This window comes from Rhinopithecus roxellana, chromosome 18 (assembly GCF_007565055.1).
Source record: "Rhinopithecus roxellana isolate Shanxi Qingling chromosome 18, ASM756505v1, whole genome shotgun sequence".
NCBI lineage: Eukaryota > Metazoa > Chordata > Mammalia > Primates > Cercopithecidae > Rhinopithecus > Rhinopithecus roxellana.
The window spans coordinates 26,160,131-26,180,398 of record NC_044566.1 but is presented as its reverse complement, the minus strand read 5'-3'; the positions used below and the strand labels follow the sequence as shown (position 1 = coordinate 26,180,398).

The 20,268-nt window shown below is 36.1% G+C and overlaps 1 protein-coding gene across 1 annotated transcript in view; it reads left to right on the top strand.

Moving 5' to 3' along the window:
- The window catches only part of GPATCH2 (G-patch domain containing 2), a 205,028-nt gene that overhangs the window by 125,196 nt on the left and 59,564 nt on the right, over window positions 1-20,268 (top strand). Inside the window, exons 7-8 of the mRNA XM_010363215.2 lie at window positions 7,205-7,244; window positions 13,753-13,823. Of these exons, the coding sequence (XP_010361517.1) occupies window positions 7,205-7,244; window positions 13,753-13,823 (111 nt within the window). The remainder of the gene's footprint in view (window positions 1-7,204; window positions 7,245-13,752; window positions 13,824-20,268) is intronic.

Here is a 20,268-nt window from a genome sequence, read left to right as displayed (position 1 = left end):
GAACTGAATTTGGAAACCACATTCAACCCTATGAATTGTGAGAACAGGCAACCTGCCTGTGTCTCTAAGCCCAGCCATTCTTTACAGTCGATCAGTTTTAAACTCTTCTGTGCTCCCTGCTCCCAGATTTTTCTATCACTGTTAGTCTCTGCATGAAGCCCATGTGGAACCTTGGCTCCAGTGTAAATACATATCAATAAATACCCATTCTCTTTCAGAGCATTTTTTTCTTCCTCTGCCTTTGCGTACACTTGACTCTGACTTTCAAGGATGCTACTTCCTGTGTTTCCTTGTTTGCTCATTTTTCACTAGAAAGTTATTAAGTAACTTTTATTTTCCATGTATTATGCTAGATTATGGCAATACAAAGAAAAAGAAAGAAGAAAGAAAGAAAAGAAAGAAAAAAGAAAGAAAAGAAAACCAATCCTTTCCATTATGCCCCCAAAACATGATAGTACTTGAAGGAAATGAAGGGGAAGTATATGTTGAAAAATACAAGATATGGAATCACACAGACTGAATTCAAATTCTGATTCCAGTACTTGCTAGCTGTGTGAGCTTGAATGGTAATAGGACTATTTCATAAAGTTGTTGTAAGAATTGAATGAGATAATTCATGTATGGCCATGAGAATGATAACCAGCACACAACTAACACTTAGTGAGTGGTGATAGTGCTTTTATTGCAACTTTTATTACTACTTCTACCACATTTTCTACAGCTGCTACCACTATTTCTGTTAGTGTTACTATCATTATCCTTTTCTCAAGGACCTCTGATTTTTTATTAGGATAAATAATCAACTGCAGTATACGAATATAATAGCTTTAGTGGAGATATCGGCAGAGACATTGGGAGTTTAGAAGAGGAAGCATCTAAAGCTGCCAGGGTGAGTTCAACAGGCTGCTCAAAGGAGGAAGCCATTCGCCTCCTCTCATTCCTATAAACCCTAGGACACAGAGGCCACCATTTTCCAACAGCATTATTGCCCTTTCCAGATTATTCCTTTTTTACTCCTGGGTAAAACTTTTTTTGTTGTCTGAGGTTCATACTACTATCTGCCTTTCCTTATTTGCCCTCATTCATACAGGACTTTGGCACTTGAATTAGTCTTTCTTTCCTGCATCAACTTCAGCTATCCTAATTGATGACAACATGTGTAGTGGTTGGAAGGGACATGGGCTTTGGAATCAGGAGACCTAACTGAATTCCTGCTCTGCCGCTTAGTTATGAAATCTTTGGCAAACCTCTTAATCTCTCTGAGCCTGTTTCTTTATTTGCGGAATGGTATTAGTAACTACCCCTAAAGTAGTTTAAGGATTAAATGGCCTTGGTAAGGGCTCAATGCATGTTGAATACTCCTATGATCAACAAAGCCATGGCAGCGATTGGATGGAATAGTACATGCTGGCACCTAGCACAGTTTTTTTTTTTTTTCCTCCTGGAATCCAGTGTTCTTCATCTGACTGCTACTTGAGAAACTCCCCTGGCTGCTCTTAAATATAAACATCACCCAGAACTAATAGAGCTCCGAAATTTTGAATGGTATTATACCATTTTCTTACCACAACCTAATACTCTCTCCGCTTTTTTGTCTTATGTTCACTACCTATGTTCTTTAGACTCATTAAGACTGCTATTTAAATTTGGATAAACTTATCCAAATATGCTTTCACTCCCCTTTTTCTTAGACTTAGAGGAAAAGATCTCTCTTCTCCTGTCCAAGGCTAACTCTTAACACCTATGCTTTTGACCTATGCTTTTGATTGAAAGGTTTTTTTTTTTTTCTTTTCCAAAAGCTTCTTTCATCATCTACTACATTTTTTAACCTCCCCTTTAATTTTCTTTAACTCTAATGTGTTTTCTCTCTCTCATACTTTGAAAGCCAAACTTCTAGAAAGAGTAGATTACAGTATAGTTCCTTCTTCTCCACCCTACCATGATATTATAATCCTGCTTTGGTCCCACATCACATTCTAGAAACTTCTCTGGAAAAGCTCACCAGTGACCCCTCCAGTTGTGTTTTCTCAGTTCCTGTCAGACTTGATTTCTCTATATTTAACACCAGTGACCACTCCCTTCTTAAAACATTTCTTCATGGCCTCAGTGATACCACTGTCGCTTGGGTTGTTTCCTGCTCTGAACGTTTATTTTTATTCGTCCTACCCAGATTCCACTAGAAAGAAGAAAAAAGATGTAAACACACAATGACAAAGAAGGAGCATTTCAGCAGATTAGAGATTTCAGCCAATTTCTAGAGCTAGAAGTACTTGGAGATTTTCACCTAAGTAGGCAGGTAGAATAAATATAAACTTAAGAGTCTGATGAAATAAATGCTGATTTGTCCCTCACAGGCCCTAGAAAATCTGAAAACTTCGAAATAGGGTAGGGCACGGAGCTGAAATAATATGTCTCAGTCAAGAAAGTAAATCTTTCTTTTCTTCAGAAATTTACTAATCTGAGAAAAATAGACAAGACAGTAACATTGTAAGTTTCCACCATGAGGAGACTCTTGTATGATCATCCTGTAGATAAACTTATATGTTGAAAAAACTCTTCTAATCAGTTTTGTAGTGCCTTTTTAAATATTGACTAGATAAGTAAGGATCACCAGATATTTGAGAAAATACTTCAGTATAAAGAGAGGAACAAACAGGAAAAAAGGACCTGCTCATCAAAAGATGCCATAGACAGATAATTTATAAACCAAGTAGAGTAAAATGTTAATAGTAGAATCTAGATAGTGGTATATGGGTATTCATTCTAAGATGCTTTTAACTTTATTGAATATTTGAACATTTCATACATTTTGAAGAAAAAGTAAAAGAAATGAAAAATGAAGTGGGAGATTAAAATGGTGAAAGAAATCAGGACATCCACAAATATGAACAGACTTTATGGTTCATAGGTAGGAAGATTCAACATAGTAAGGACGTCAGTTTTCCCCAAATTGATAGTTAGGTTTAATGCAATTCTTATCAAAATCCCAGCAAGATTTTTGTAAATACAGCAAAGATTATTTTTAAATGTATATGGAAAAGCAAAGGAACTTGAATCGCAAAAACAATTTTTTAACAAACAATAAAGTTGTAGGAATCATCCTACCAGATTTCAAGACTTACTGTATAGCTACAGTATTCAAGACTGTGTGGTATTGGCAGAGGGAAAGGCACATAAATCAATGTAACAGAATAGAGAACCCCAAAAATAGCTCCCCCCCGCACACGCACAAATACAGTCAATGGATTTTTGACAAAGTTGCAAAAGCAGTTCAATGAAGGAAGAATAGTCTTTTCAACAATATTTAAAACTAGTGTTCTGGAAAAATCCCTTTAAAGGGATGAAAAGAAGCTACGTACTGAGAGAAAATATTTGCAAACCATGTATCTAGCAAAAGACTAGTATCGGAATATATAAAGACCTTTCAAAATTTAATAGTTATAAAACAGTTAAAAAACAAAACAATCTAGTTAGAAAATGGACAAAAGACATGAACCTCCATTTTACCAAGGAGGATACACAAGTAGCAGATAAGCACACAAAAATATGTTTAGCGTCATTATCTATTAGAGAAATGCAAATTAGGACCACAATGAGATATCACTACATAGCTATCAGATTGGCTGAAGTAAAACATAGTGACAGCATCAAATGCCAATGAGGATGTGGAAAAACTGGATTACTCATACATTGCTGATGAGATTATAAAATGACGTAGCCATTCTGGAAAATGTTGGCAGTTTTACGAAACTAAACATGCAACTACGACACTAACGAGCAATCTCACTCTTGGTCATTGATCCCACCAAAGTGAAAACACTGTTCATAGAAAAACCTCTACACTAAGGTTAACAGCAGCTTTATTCGTAATAGCCCAAAATTGGATACAACTCAGAAGTCTTCCAATAAATGAATGGTTAAACAAACTATGTACACCTATACAGTGGAATACTACTCCAAATAAAAAGGAATAAACTATTGATACATCAACAACTTCGCTGACTTTTCAGAGAATTATGCTGAGTTTAAAAGCCAGTCTGAAAAGGTTACATCATACCATTTGTGTAACATTATTTAAATGACAAAGTTATAAAAATAGAGAATGGGTTAGTGGGTTAACAGGGATTAAATATAGGAGATTGAGGGTTGGAGTGAAATGGGTAAGGCTGTAAAAGGGCAACATGAAGGATCGTTGTAGTAATAAATTGTTCTGTATCTGGTCTGTATCAGTGTCAGTATCTTAGTTGTGATGTTACACTATAGTTTGCAAAATACCATTTTGGGAAACGGGGGTAAAGGTGCACAGGATCACTACCAACTGCAAGTAAACCTACAATTATCTCAAAATAAATATTTCATGTAAAGATTGATAAATCATTTAGCAGGCAAACAAAAAGACAAATTTCAGGAGGAAAAAACTAAGAAAAACTAACAGATCAACTCAGAAGATCTAACATTTAATTATTAGGCATTCCAGAGAGAGAAAAAAGTGAAAACAAATGTTCTCACACTGAAGGACCCAGATCTCTTGATTGTGAGGTCTCACCCAACTCAGCAAATGAAAAATGCACACTACTAGAGAAATTAAAAACTTCTAACAGCATCCAGAGGAAAAAAATCCAGATCACATTCAAAGCAACGAGAATAAGCTTTTTTTTTTTTTCTTTCTTTTTTTTTTTGAGACGGAGTCTCGCTCTGTCACCCAGGCTGGAGTGCTGTGGCCGGATCTCAGCTCACTGCAAGCTCCGCCTCCCGGGTTCACACCATTCTCCTGCCTCAGCCTCCCGAGCAGCTGGGACTACAGGCGCCGCCACGTCGCCCCGCTAGTTTTTTTTTTTTTTTTTTTTTTTTTTTTGAGTTTTTAGTAGAGACAGGGTTTCACCGTGTTAGCCAGGATGATCTCGATCTCCTGACCTCGTGATCCGCCCGTCTCGGCCTCCCACAGTGCTGGGATTACAGGCTTGAGCCACCGCGCCCGGCCAATAAGCATTTTTTTTTATCGGCCTATTGAAAACTTAAGAATATGAAGAAGAAAACGGACAAACAAGTGGGAAAAAATCAACTCAAACAATACACTTCTCAACCATTCTCACTATTTGAGTGAGTTCTTCAGCAAAAGGTGGAAATGAACTGAGAAGGTGCGGGCTCCAGGGAACAAGCGGTGCGGCAAAGGAGAGAAATGACATGAACACCCAATGAGAGCCAAGGAAGTTCTAGGACAGATCTGGAGAACAACAGCTCAGATGAGACCAAGTAGACAGAGGGCCTTGGGAGGAGATCACTGGAGGCTGAAGAGGAGGGAGGAGTAAGGGATGGGCATATTTTCAGATATGTTTTAATATTTGAAAACTAACAATGATAAAAATAAGAATGTAATAAAGATAGGCTGGCAGGTACTAGAAAAATTAAGAAGGCTGGCAGGTACATAGAAAAAAATAGCAAAAACAAGACAAATATCAACTTTAGGAAAAACAAAAAGAAAACCTTAGCAGCAGAAAGTATTCATGTAGTCATAATAATGTCTGTGTTCACAATTGATTAATTAAAAAGATGCTATAATTGGAAATAGAGGGTTAGGAGATTAAAAAAAGAGCTAAGTCTATGATAATAGAAAGTCAGTACCTCACATCTAAAATCAGTGAATCACAAGCTATTGGTATAACCTTATTCTTTAGAAATATAGCATTAAATACAAAACAAAAGGACTAAAAGAGTTGACAGTGGTTTCTCTCAACAGAGCTTAGGAGTCAGGATAAATGGAACAAGAAATTGCTATTTTTAATCCTTTTAGTTTTTTTTCTTTTAAACTGTGTGTATGCATTTGATTTAAGAAAAATGTTTTTCTTTGAATCGAGAAAAGGCACAATCCAAATCAAAGGGGAAATATCTTAGTCAAGCTGTCAGAGGAACTACAGTGAATGATTAATGAATTTGGTAATTAATCCAGATGTTATTGACTAATACCAATAAATGTCCATTCCCCCATCACTGGTGGAATCTGACCTGCCTAGGAGCATCACTGTCACTATCTTTGAGCTTGAGAAATACTATATTAATGCATAGACAAGGCCTATTAATGAAGAGGCTGTTTGTTCCTGGTTTTAATACCACAGAGGCTAGAGAATGCAAAGAAGTCTTAGAGAGTCCTAGGACATGTAAACCCTTTCTAGCCCCTTGCCCTTCTGCAGTGTGGTGTGGTGAAAACACACCTTATACAAGTAAGCTAACATTTGAGCCCTCATTTCTGTATTTGGAACATGAGCCTAACCTTGTAAGGATTTTGTGAAGATGGGAAGTAAACCATGCCACGTGCTTAATTAGTACATAGAGGGACTCGGTATTATGGTTGTTGAAATCATAAATAGCATTAATAGTAATGTTAGTATCATTCCCTGTGATTGTGGGCCTTTAGTGATTGATTTGCCATAATACCTCTCTCAATTTCCTAGTCCTTGATGTTTACAGTTAGGTTTTTTATGCAGAATACTGCCAGAGGACTGGGCGCATAGCTAATGATAACAACTCCTATGGAAAAGGTACTGCCAGATACGTCAGTGTTAAGAGTCCCAGGGGCAGCTGAAGCAAAATGGTCTGGGCTAGGCTATGTAAGAAGGCAAGGCTTTAATGATGCAGTAACTTCTATATTTTTGATGTTGTTGAACTTGTTCTCAGCCAGAATCTAGGTTGTTGTAACTGTGGAGGGAATAGGTCCAAGGTACCTCAGCTGATGCTGCAGAATTCATGTCAAGGGCTTTGTGTATTGCTCCTGGGGGCATAGCTAGACAATGTAATATTCTTGTATTTTTAACATTTTTTTATAACTCCAACGATCAAAAGGTCATAATTTGTTGTAATGATGCTGTAATTAAGTTGTGGTAAATGATAGCATTTGTAGATTTTATAACCAGAATTGATTCATAAAATGAATACAGTCCCAGCAGTTTATGTTAACATCATTAAATGGAAATGTAATTCTAACTCAGTTTGCTTATTAAATTGAAAATTACCGGGTTATGAGCACTTTTACATTTCTGTCAGAATTGGTCTAAGTCTAGAATTAAATGAAATATCCATTAAAATAAAGCATATTGAAGGCTCTGTTGCTGATGACAAATAAATTCCTTAAAGCACGTGTGGCTTGATCATGTGAGGGCATGTGCTTTTAGTTAGGTTCCCTCTAACTGCCTTTTTCTTTCCTCTGCAGCCATTGGTTTAGCCCTGGGGCTAGGACAGAGCATGACCAGGTAAGGACCATTGTAATCCAAAAGGAAGTTACTCAGCCTCTTTCAAGTATTTAACTGTCTCCCTTCAAGAGAGTAGATCAGCTCTATGAGAAAAAATACAAATCCCTGCTCATTTTAAAAGGTGTTAATTATGCCAGTGATTAATACACTGACCAAATAAATGCATGATCCTTAATCAGCATGAGAGTTTTCTTTCCTTTACTGCCACCGTCTGCAGTCGTATGTGTGACCTCCGTGGAAAGACTCTGAAACTCATTCATTTGTAGGAGCTCACTATTGATCTTTATTTTTCACAAAGTTAAGGTATCAAAACAGTACATGTGCTTAAAAATTAATTTGTATTAAATCTAAGTTCAGCCAGGAAGAGAATATTTGTATCTGAAGTTTAGAAGGTAGAGTGAAGAGTTTCTTATACTTTTACATTATATTTCTAGATGAATTTTTTAAAATCTCATTGGTATACATGGCAGCACAATGATTAGTTGACAGTGAGGAGTTGACGTTCATTACAGTTATTTTTACATATAAAATCAGCAGTTACTCCTTGATTATATTAGTCCTTTCTCAGAAGCATGCTTAAACTTGTGATGTTTTAAAGCATATACATTTTAGAGTTTGCATCCTTGCAAAGTTTGTATCTTTTATTGTGAATGATAAAAGTTATTTTTAAAATAAAGGGGAGTGATAAACCTCAAATCCTCAGGGATCATTTCTTCTGAGGGGTAGGCAGAGAAATAGGTAGTAAAGAGGACTTTGTGCTTTAATGGTAATTGGTAACATTACTTTATAATGTTTGATTTTTCTTGGGTTGAGCAGCAGGTTCACAGCTGCTGCATATACCATAGTTCCTTTTACTAATAAAAGGAAGGTGCTACGCACTTCATTATGAACCCTTCTTTATTTTTTAACACACATAAGCTTAATAGAAATACCTTTCATTTTCATGATTTTTTTAACTTGCTTTTTTTCCATGAGAGTGAGTTACCTCTTTAAAGATACTTCTCATATTAATAATGGACTAGGAATTCAAAATTAACTAAGCTAAGCTACATCTATGATGTGTTCCTCTCATTATTTACAATACAAAAATTAGACTTTCTGCTTTCCTAAATGGTTCATATCCCTCTATGTACAATGCTTACAATAATATTCTGCTTTTAGTAGTAAGTTGCATCAGGATATATTTTATCTGAAAATATAATTTTATAAAGCTCATTTTCTACCCTTTAGAACTTGAGAAGTACTAAAGCCATGTCTTAAATCTAGATTTTAGACTATGGTATACCTGGTTGCTTCCAGCCAAGCTTTATTCTGAAATTAAAAGTTACCTTTAACAGCTAATACCTTATAAGGAAGAAATTGACCAATTTTTTAAATCTTTTTAAATCTTTTTGCTCGATTTTTGAATCAGCTTTTTACTTAAACTTTGATGTGCCATTTCAGATCTGTATCCTTACTAGGTAGATTATTAATTAATAAATACAGTTAATTATTGTTACATATGGTAGTTATGTTCTGTGTAGTCAACTCAAACACTGAATCAATGAATACTGAACCATTGCTTGTAGGGGAAATACAGGGTTAGGTTTCTTTGAACCCCACGTCACATCTTCATCAACTGATCAATACATAACCTTGTTTTGTGTGTGTTTCTGTTTAAAGACACCTTATTTAATGTCTGTTGTTGATTCATTAACATTGAACTCACGGCCAACAGCGTCATAACTCATGCCTGAATGAAGCTTATCTAAAGCACATATTTTCTCTTTAAGTCCCATCACTGTCTTCTTGCACTTAGGAACAGTAGACAGCACTTTAGCACTATGTTGGGGCCATTTTAAATAGTGAAGTCACCAACAGAAGCACAATTATGCAAAACAAACAAACCAAAAACCAAAAAACTCATAGCATTAAACAGACTGCACGAAATACACTTGTTTATACTATGAGAGCTTGAAACGAGGCCGTGTCACCGGGCTGGAGCTCAGCTGGAAACGTGTTAGAAGCTACTCAGATTTTTACCACTCTGCCTACACATGTCTGCACATGACTGCAAAAGCAGGGGAAACATTGGTTTTTGTGTTACAAATAAATGTTAGCAAGTAGGTATATGGAGTCTGAATAATGACAATGAATTGTACATGTATGTATATGTACAATGCATTCTATTTAAATAAGGGATAATTTCTTAGTTCAACTCAGACCTAACTATATAGCAAACTAAACTGTTGTCTGAAGTTAGGTGCAAGTGATGAAATGCAAGACCATGAAGTATAAAATCTTTTAGTTTATTGTTGAATGATTGACTAATTGACATGCATGATTAACATATGTTTTTCTCATACCAACTTAACACAAAGAAACAATAATATTAACCCTACTTTTTAAATTCCATCTGTCACTCCTTTCTCCATCTTAATGATTTTTCTTTCTTGCTGTTCTTCAGTGCTAAGTCCCATTTCAATTTACCATGCATAGTGATCATGCCTTTACTATACATTTATTAAATAACTTACCCACCAGCCACTATCTGTTGAGTACTCTCTGTTTTTATCAAAAGAGATATTTGTAAAAAAACAACACAATTTTTCCCCTGAGGTGGTCATAGTCTGGAGAAGGTAAGCAGTAATTATACTATGTTGATAAATGTTTCAGAAAACCATAGAGAAGGCACTATGAAGGCCACAAAAGAGAAATGTCGAAGTTAGTTCAGGGGTGGAAGGAAGCTTTGCTTCCTTGAGGCATTTTGACTGAGTTTACAAGAAGTATCTTAGTGAGTCAGATCATAGTTTGGATTTTACCTAATTCCTCTTTTAATTTTGAGGACACTGCTGAGTGCGGAGAGACTTGAAATTATTTGTCTGACATTTGAGGAATTACCTCAACAGTGGCTGCCAGTAGAAGCACTCCTGAGCTTGAGTGCCTTATGTATAACCAGGTAGTAAAGGGAGGACTGGTGGAGAATGAGATTTCTGCTCTTTGTCTTTCCTCTTGAGATTTGAGACTTTTAATAATCTTGAAAAATGTCATGAATAGCCACAGAAACTCTTAGTTCCTTTTTTTAAATGTAAAAACCATTATCCACAAGGTATACTTTTCTTCCTGGTTTAATTCAGCAGTTTTTCAAATTGTGTACGTAGGTTTTTACTTACAGATTTTAATGTAATTCTTATATGAGTTATTTTTTAATATACATCTGCAGGTCACTAATAAGGGGATTGTATCTTCGTTTGGCCTAAGTCCAGCAATCTGAAAGTTGGAAGGTAAGAAGCACTTCGCACCATATTCAGAAGTTCTGTTTTTGATCAGAGTTGACATTATTGAGTCGGAATCCAGAAAAGTAACCTCACTTGTGACACTGATAGGAGTCCAAGGGTCCAGAAAAAAATATGTATCAAGAAGAATGAAAAAATTTTCAAAATCTTTTGACCTACTCTTGCTTATTAGAGCAGGGTTCAAGGATTCTTGTTTATTTTGAATTCATAATCTGACTTTTAAAAAAAATATATTGGAGTCTTCTTTTTTTTTTTTTTTGAGATGGAGTCTCGCTTTTTCGCCCAGGCTGGAGTGCAATGGCACAACCTCAGCTCACTGCATTCTCTGTCTCCCAGGTTCAAACAATTCTTGTGCCTCATCCTCCCTGAGTAGCTGGGATTAATTACAGGCACCTGCCACCATGCCTGGCTAATTTTTGTATTTTTAGTAGAGACAGAGTTTTGCCATGTTGACCAGGCTGAATTCAAACTCATAACTTCAGGTGATCTGCCCGCCTTGACTTCCCAAAGTGCTGGGATTACAGGCGTGAGCCACCATGCCTGGCCAGGAGCCTTCTAAATGCAAATATATGTTGTTCAAGTAACACCTTAGATTATTTTTTTCGTCTTTGCCCCATAAAAGATCTAAGCTCACATATTAACTTGTGATTCATGACCCAGAGATCTCTGTAGTTTTATCTGAGCTTCATTTTAAATTTGCAGTCGTATCCCCAGATTTATAATTGTATTGATAAGGTGAAATAAGTTTATGATGGCTTTTATACATACAGATGCACTGCATTAAGTAATGCCATTGTTTGACTTGTTTTTATGTACAAAGCCCATCAAAACTATAAACTTGAAGAAGAAAACATATTCTTATATAAATCTAATAAAAGGAGCTATAACATCAACGTTCAGAGAGGGTTCTATGTCATTTAAGTTCATCCAGGTTGGTGGCCTCTCTGAGAACTATCCAAACCTAGTAGATACAACCTAATGTTTATTTTGGTCCTTATAATTGCATTTTTCAAAACTAAACTATAAATTTTTAGTTTTTTTTCATAACATTGTGTTTGGGATTTTGAGTTCTTTGTTTGAACTGTTTTAACACAAGCCTCAGGAATAGTGTTCAAGTATCTGTCTTTTATCAGTTAGAAAACTTAATTAACTATTAACTATTATCAATTTAAGGTAGAGGTAGAGATTTCATCATCCTACTTCTAGCTATCTGTGTCACAAATGTTGGTTTGTATATATATATATTTTTTTTAAAAGGCACTAGACTTAGAAATGCCAAAGTAATTAATTTTCTTGATTTTCAGAAACAATTTAGTGTTCATGGTACGAAGTGTTTCTAAATTGAAACACTTTCAGATTAATGGATTTAGGATAACTGGTTGCTCTTTTCTATAAGTAGTAATAACGAGATATGGCTTCAGCTACATATCAGATACCAGATCTCACTCCCTCTTCCTTTATTTCATTCATCCATTCATTCAGCAAATATTTTTTGAGCACTGAAATGCTCCAGACATAGTGCATGAACCCTGAAGATGTAGGCAAATTGCATACCCAAGCAAAGGGCCAGAGATGAGCAACAGCATGGTACATACCCCAAACTAACAAGTTCAATATGGCTAGGATATATCATTTAGACGGAAGAAGGATAGGTTGGGGTAGGAGGAAACATAATAAATTATGAATTTAGAGATGTAATCAAATTATGAAGGGTCATGAAAGCCTTGTACAAGATTTTGAGTTTGATCTCCATAGAGTCACATAATGAGATTAATTTTAGAAAGCTCATAGAGTATGCAGTGTGGAAAGTAGATTAGAAGAGAGCAGGCCTGGAGGCAGAGAGATCATTTGGGAGACTTTGCCAGGACAGAGAAAATGATGGTCTGAACTAGGATGGTGGCAATGGGAATGGAGAGTAGACATTTAAGAAAAAATTTAAGAATACTTATTTAGTTCAGACATTCCTTAAAGAATGAGCCTAACCATATTCTTGATCATCTAATTAAGGTCTATTCCTTCTCAAGGACAGCTAAGTAAACTAATAATTGATTCTAAGTGATGTAATTGAACGGTTCAAAGCAGTTATTCGTCATTAGAAATAATTGATACTGGTCAGATAATACCTACCGAGAGCCAGTCCCATTAATTATCATCATAATTATAATAATAGCATTTAAGCCATATTCTTTCTCAGCATTTCCTATGTTCCAGTTTTATAGTGCTGAATATTTTAAATGGTTTATATTACTTAATACTCACAATAGCATTACAGGTAGATATTATTGTTACCTCCATTTTACAGGTGGAGACCAAGGCTTAGAGAAGTTAAGTACTTTGCCTAAAGTACTTAATGGTAAAGCTGTTATTGGAACCCAGTGACTTTTTATTTACTGGCCCAGCTGAGATTAGAACCCAGCTCTATCCTGCATTATTACTTATAAGACTTTTATTTTTGTTGGGGTTCATTGCTAATATTCTGTACAATTTCATTTTAGCCCGGTCTTGCATATAATCATATTTCTGCATAAATAAGATAAGCTAGAGTTTGAGTGAGCACATAGTGAAGAATATTGACTATTTGTTTTTTTCTTTCCAATTAGTTAGGGTAAAGCAAGTGTGAAGGGAAGTGTATGGTAAGGCATTTTGAGGAGGCAATCAAATATGTTTTTTTCTAATTATATATTTCCAAGCCAATAATTTCTTTGAAGAAGAATGTTTTAAGCGTGTTTCTTTACCATGGTAGGCCAGTAGGTACAGAGAAAATAATATTAGCTCTTTATGTCAGCATAGGTAACAAAGCCTTAAAAAATTCACAGCTGAATGAGACAGTGAAGGCCGTTGACAAGAGAGGTTGCATTACTTCAACCAGGGCTACTGCAGTGAACCAGAAAAAGAACTGTGTTCTAGACTTCCATCCCCAGGCCACATCTTAACTGACTCTGAGGGCAGTTTAGCTCTCCCAGAAGAACTGGATTGCTAACTCTCGCTGATATTTTGCAACAGTGACAATAAAAAATGAATTTTAAAAAGAAAAATTTGTCTTCCTAAACTATTGAACTCCAGAAAAAGTAGTACTTACAATCTTTGCTTTAAGAGAAACCAGTAAAAAAAGAAAAAAAAAGCCAGGCAAATAAATGAAGAGTGTCCCTTTGAATGAGAATATTTTCCTACTTGCAAAATAATATAATGAAAATATTTTTGTTTCTATGACTTTGTCTTAACACTTTGTGTAGCATCAGCTTCTGAGAGATAATCGAGCTGAAAGAGGACATAAGAAAAATTGTTCTATGAAAACAGCCAGCAGGTAAGCAATTCAAAATCACTTTTGATTCATTCATTTTCTTTTTTCTATGCCTATAAGAATGGAATGAATTGTTGTTAGGTTGCCTTTGGTTCTAAAAAGTCAGCTTAAAATATTTTATGTATTGTTTATTGGAATCTATTTTAGGATTACTAGTAATGAATAAAAATATATTTTATTTATATTTTTTAAACTTTTAAAAAATAATTAATTTTTAAAATAAAATATTTATCTCCCTTAACTATTGAATTTTAGATCAACATTTACAATAATAATTCATTTTTAATCTAATAAATGGGCTTAATCTCTTTCCCTAAACTTAAGTGGCATTTAGACCTTATGAGAGAGAAATATGTATATTTTCATAACATATAAATGAGTAAAGACTGGGAAGAAAGTAGTCTCTTTTAAAGAGTGCTTTTAGAATCTTGTTCATTTTTTCCAATGTTGATTTTTTCCATAATATCAGGGATTTCCCCCAGTTTGTTTTTTAGACAATATGTTTTCAAATTTTGCAAATGGGGTTTCTGGAGACTTAATTTTTGTTTAAATGAAAATGGCTACCCTTCTTGTCAGAATGTTGATTAGAAAAACTGCCCTGATATTTACATTTGTTTTATCCTTGAGAAGAGACAACTGACCTCAGCAGCCACCATTGCATCCCATGGCTTCCCAGTGATAGTGTGCTGTCCACTGACTTTAACATTCCCAAGTAACCAAACTACAGCTTCAAAGTGCCATGTTGTGCAGATAAATGTCAACTGAGATCCCACCGGGTGTCTGCAGAAGCAAATGCAAATCCTGCCTAGCATACCTAATATAGACAATCAAAAATCACCAAACGTAAAATGAGATAATTCACTATCAGTGATAGTCAACATAAACGACTAAGAGATTTTCTCCTAAGACTGCCAGATCCTAAAATTATAAGATATAGATTATAAAATAACTATGGTTGAGACATTTATAGAAATAAAATGAACAAGCAACAAATCACTATAAAGATGAATCAGTAAGAAGTGAAAAATATATATAATTTTTAGAAATAGGAAATGTGATTGTTCAAGAGATAATTAGTGAAATGAAAGATACATCTGAAGAATGGACCAGAATATAGTATAAAAATTCAAGGAGATGAGAAACTGAAGGAGTACGTAAGAGACATAGAAGATCTGTGATACAGTCAATCATATAGTCCTCGATGAAAAGAATAGAATAGCTGAAAAAAAACATGAAATTTGATGAGATAGTCGCTATGAATTCCCAAACCTGGTAAAAGTTATAAACCCATAGATACAGATACAAAAAGCACAGTGAATAACATGCACGATAAGTAAAACGAAATCCACACCTAATAATATACCATAGTAGACCAAAAGCGAAGACAAATGTTAAAAGAATCAAGATAAAAGGCAAATTATCTACAAAGGAATGACAATGATATATCAGATTTCTCAGTAGCATCAGTGAGGCCAGAAGACAGTGGAATCATCCTCATTGTGCTGCATGAAAATAAATTGTCAACCTAGAACTATGTACCTGGAAATCCATCTTTCATGTACAAAGATGAAGTAAAATAATTTTAAGATTTTCAAAAAGAGAGAATGTTTACAGACCTTTGTGAAGAAGTTTTAAAGAGTGTATTTCAAGAAAAGTCCCAAGGAAGGTCTGAGAGGCAAGGATGAATAATGAGCCAATATACTGATTAAAATGTTTATATAAATAATCATTGCTTATATAGAGTGATAATTGTAATAATGCCATTTGTAGGACGTTTTAAAAATTTTTTTTTTTTTTATTTGAGACGGAGTTTCTCTCTTGTTGCCCAGGCTGGAGTGCAGTGGCGCAATCGCCACTCACTGCAACCTCCACCTCTCGGGTTCAAGCAATTCTCCTGCCCCAGCCTCTCAAGTACCTGGGATTACAGGCGTGTGCCACCACGCCTGGCTAGTTTTGTATTTGTAGTAGAGACGGGGTTTCACCATGTTGGCCAGGCTAGTCTCGAACCCCTGACCTCAGGTGATCTGCCTGCCTTGGCCTCCCAAAGTGCTGGGATTACAGGCATGAGCCACCGTGCCCGGACAATTTGTAGGACTTAGAGGCAATCTAAAATAATGGACAAAAAAAAAAAAAAAAAAAGAAAAGAAAGAAAATAATGGACAGCAATAGCATGTGAAGTTTGCAGGGTCGGTGATTATAGTGAAAGTCCAATGTAAGGTCCTTGAATTGTTTAAGATGTCTAACTCATTAGTCAGTCAAGCATTTAACACTTGATAAGACTACATTAAGTATTCATTGGTAAAATATCTAAATAACTTCTAAGTCAGTAGAAACGGAGTATATAATTACCAAACCAGTGGAAGGAGGGAAATGGAATTAAAATATTGTCCCCACCCCCAAATAATCCGTTTTTTAAAAAGTGAGGGGCATGACGATGTATGCCTGTAATTAATTCCAGCACTTTGGAAGTCTGAAACAGGAGGATTGCTTGAGGCCAGGAGCTCGAGACCAGCCTGGGCAACATAGTGAGATCCCCATCTCTGCCAAAAAAAAAAAAAAAAGTGAAAAGAAAAAGCATTGAGAAAATAAGATACATACAAAACATAAAATTAGACAATTGAGTCATACACATAAACACACACACACACAGATCAGTAATCACAGGAAGTATTTATGGTTGGCTGGGCGAAGAGGCTCACACCTGTTAAGCCACAGCACTTTGAGATTACTTGAGACAAGGAGTTTGAGACCACCATGGGCAACATGCAAGACTCTGTCTCTACAAAAAAAAAAAATTTTTTTTTAAATGGTCTGTGGTGATGCATGTCTATAATCCCAGCTACACAGCAGGCTGAGGCAGGAGGACTACTTGAGCCCAGGAGTTGGACCTTACAGAGAGCCATGATCATGCCACTGCCCTTCAGCCTGGGCAACACAGTGAGACTCTGTCTCCAAAAAAAAATAGTTTTTTAAAAATTAAAATGAAATAAAATAATTTATGATTAAACATGTCAGTTAAAAGCAGAACTAATTAGATTGGACTTATTGGAAATATCTAGTATATGTTCTTTATAAAAGACACACCTGAAATATGGCAGGGAAAGGTGGAAAACTAAAGAAGGAACAGGATATATGCCAGATGCATTATAAAGAAAGCTCTCATACCAAAGTGATTTAGGAAGAAAAACTTTACCAAGTTTTAAAAAGTCATTATTTTATGATAAAAGATTCAACGTATAGGCACTCAATTAAATAACCTCAAAAATGTATAAAGCAAAGAGCAATAGGAGTACATGGAGAAACTCACTAACCCACTATCATAACACTCTTATTATTGATAGCTTAAGCCACCCAGAAAATTTATAAACGGAAAATTTCTGTAACACAAAATTAGCAAGCTGAAGTTAGTAATATTATATAAAACCTTGCATCCAAACTGGTAGAAAAAACACACTTTTCTCAAAGACACATAGAACACTACAAAATTAATCACTTACCAGGCCAAAAGCTAGTATCAACAAATTTTAGTGAATATGGATCATAAAAAATATATTCCTTTACTGGAATGTGATTAAGTTAGCAATTGGTACCAAATTTTTTTTTTTTTTTTTTTTTTTTTTTTTTTTTTTTTTTAAGGTTACAGTTAAAGGCTGGGCACGGTGGTTCATGCCTGTAATCTTTGGGAGGCCAATGCAGGTGGATCACGAGGTCAGGAATTTGAGACCAGCCTGACCAACATGGTGAAACCCCGTCTCTATTAAAAATACAAAATTAGCCAGACGTGGTGGCATGCACCTGTAATCCCAGCTACTCAGGAGGCTGAAGCAGGAGAATCACTTGAGCCCAGGAGTCGGAGGTTGCAGTGAGCCAAGATCACGCCACTGCACTACAGCCTGGGCGACAGAGTGAAACTCCGTCTCCAAAACAAAAAGTTACAGTTAAAAAGTACACTTCTGGCCGGATACAGTGGCTTATGCCTGTAATCCCAGCACTTTGGGAGGCTGAGGAGGGCGGACACCTGAGTTCAGGAGTTCGAGATCAGCATGGCCAAAATGGTGAAACCTTGTTTCTGCTAAAAATAAAAAAATGTGCCAAGCTGGGTGGCCCCCGCCTGTAGTCCCAGCTACTTGGGAAGCTGAGCCAGGAGAATCGCCTGAACCTGGAAGTCGGAGGTTGCAGTGAGCCAAGATGGGGCCATTGCACTCCAGCCTGGGCAACAAGAGTGAAACTCCGATACACACACACACACACACACACACACACAAAGTATTCTTCCAAGCAACTCACGTGTCAGAAGCAACTTTATTAATATCAAGACATGTGGGTTACAATTAGATGGTAATTGGAGGAAATTCTACTGCCTTAAATGTTTGCTTACATTAGAAATTCAGTCCCAGCTCCTGTTACAATCAAGTTTCTGAACTGTAGGATTACTGCTGCCTCCCTGACGATCAACCCAGCAGAAATTTAGAAAGACAAAATACATAGGAAACTTCAAGAAGCCCTTGGTATTATAAGTGCTATCTTAAACTTATGTATGTAAAGCAGGGTGGCTTTGACTTGAGACAGGAGGCAATCTAGCCTGGCTGAGAGAGAATAAAATATGAAATACAGGGTAAACCTTTGAAGTTCTGTACTTTTTCATCATTGGCCATTGCCTTGGGAGAACTGCTGTCTGCCCCACACAAAGACTCAGACCTCTGGTCTAAGTGTCTTCCGAAATAAACTCAGTAGTTCACAGTGCTGTTTTTGAGGAACTTGATGGAACTGGGTGAAAGATTATAATGTCCTTGCTGCAGCTTCTCTAAAACCCAGTGCTGAAGAATTAGTTCTGCTTCTCTCTGGGAGTGAGAAGAGGGAAAAGGTATTCTCCTAACCAAAGGGGTTATTTCATGGGGTGGGGTGTGATGACTGTGGTTTTCTGGTGCCAGGGCCTGTCTTCTCTAAGGCTCACAACCCCAGTTGCTTTTCTCATGCCATTGCCTGACGGACTAGCCAATATTCTCAGAGGAAAATGAACTCATAGGCCAAGATAAGACATTTGAAAAGGCCAGGCACCGTAGCTCATACCTGTAATCCCAGCACTTTGGAAGGCCAAGGCGGGAGGATCACCTGAGCCCAGGAGTTCAAGACCAGCCAGTGCAACATAGTGAGACTCTGTCTCTATAAAACATTTAAAAACTAACTGGGCAGTTGAGGCTGCAGTGAGCCATGATCATGCTGGTCCACTCCAGTGTGGGCAACAGAGTAAGACCCTGTCTCAAAAAACAAAAAAAAAAAAAGAAAAAGAAAAAAGACATTTGACAAGAACAGCCTTTTCAAAAGAAAAGCAATCAATTGGATTACAGATTCCAATAGAAGCAGAAATGTTGGCACAAGAGAATCAACAAAACTGTAATTAGCATGATACATATTAACCAAAATAGATATAGGAAGATATTTACAATACGAAGCAAGAAAAAGAACACATAATTAAGAACCAGATATTTATCTAAGTCTTAAGATATACGTGACTGAAGAGATACACCTTGTTCATGGGTCAGAAGACTCAATATCTTAAGATCAGTATTCTCCAAATTGTCTAGATTAAATACTATCTAAATCAAAATCCCAGCAGGCAATTTTACAGAGATAGATAAGCTAATTCTAAATTTCATATGGAAATGCAAAGGACTTAGCCCAAACAACTTAGAACAAGAAAAATAAACTTGAAATGCTAACACTACATTATTTGAAGACTTTATTATAAAGCTGTATTAATTAAGACAGTCTGGTACAGTCAGATAAGGACATTTCAGTCAGTGAGGGTTCACATATATAACAGTGGTCCCAGAAGATTACAATACCATACTTTTACTGTGTCTTTCCCGTGTTTAGTTATGTTTGGATACACAAATACTTACCATCGTATTACAGTTGCCTACAGGATTCAGTACAGTAACATGCTGTGCAGGTTTGTAGCCTAGAAGCAATAGGTTACACCATATAGCCTAGGTGTGTAGTAGGCTACACCATCAGGTTTGTATCCTTGTCATTAATTGATGCCTGACTACATTTATATGAAGATAGAAAAACAGATCATTAGAGAGGAATAGAGGTCAAGAAATACAACCACATGTACAAAGACAACTAACTGATTTTCACCAATGTACAAAGTCAATGAAGAAAGTTTGATAGTCTTTTCAACAAATAGTACTGGATCAAGTATATTGTCATTTGCAGAAAAAAAATATATTTTCAACCCACACCTAACACCGTACAGCATGTAATGGTTAATTTTATGTGTCAACTTGACTGGGCTAAGAGATGCCCAGATAGCTGCTCAATGAATATTTCTGGGTTTGTCCATAAGGGTGTTTCTGGAAGAGACTAGCATTTGAATCGGTAGACTGAGTAAAGATCTCTCTTATGCAGATGGACATCATCCAATCTATTAAGGGCCTGAATA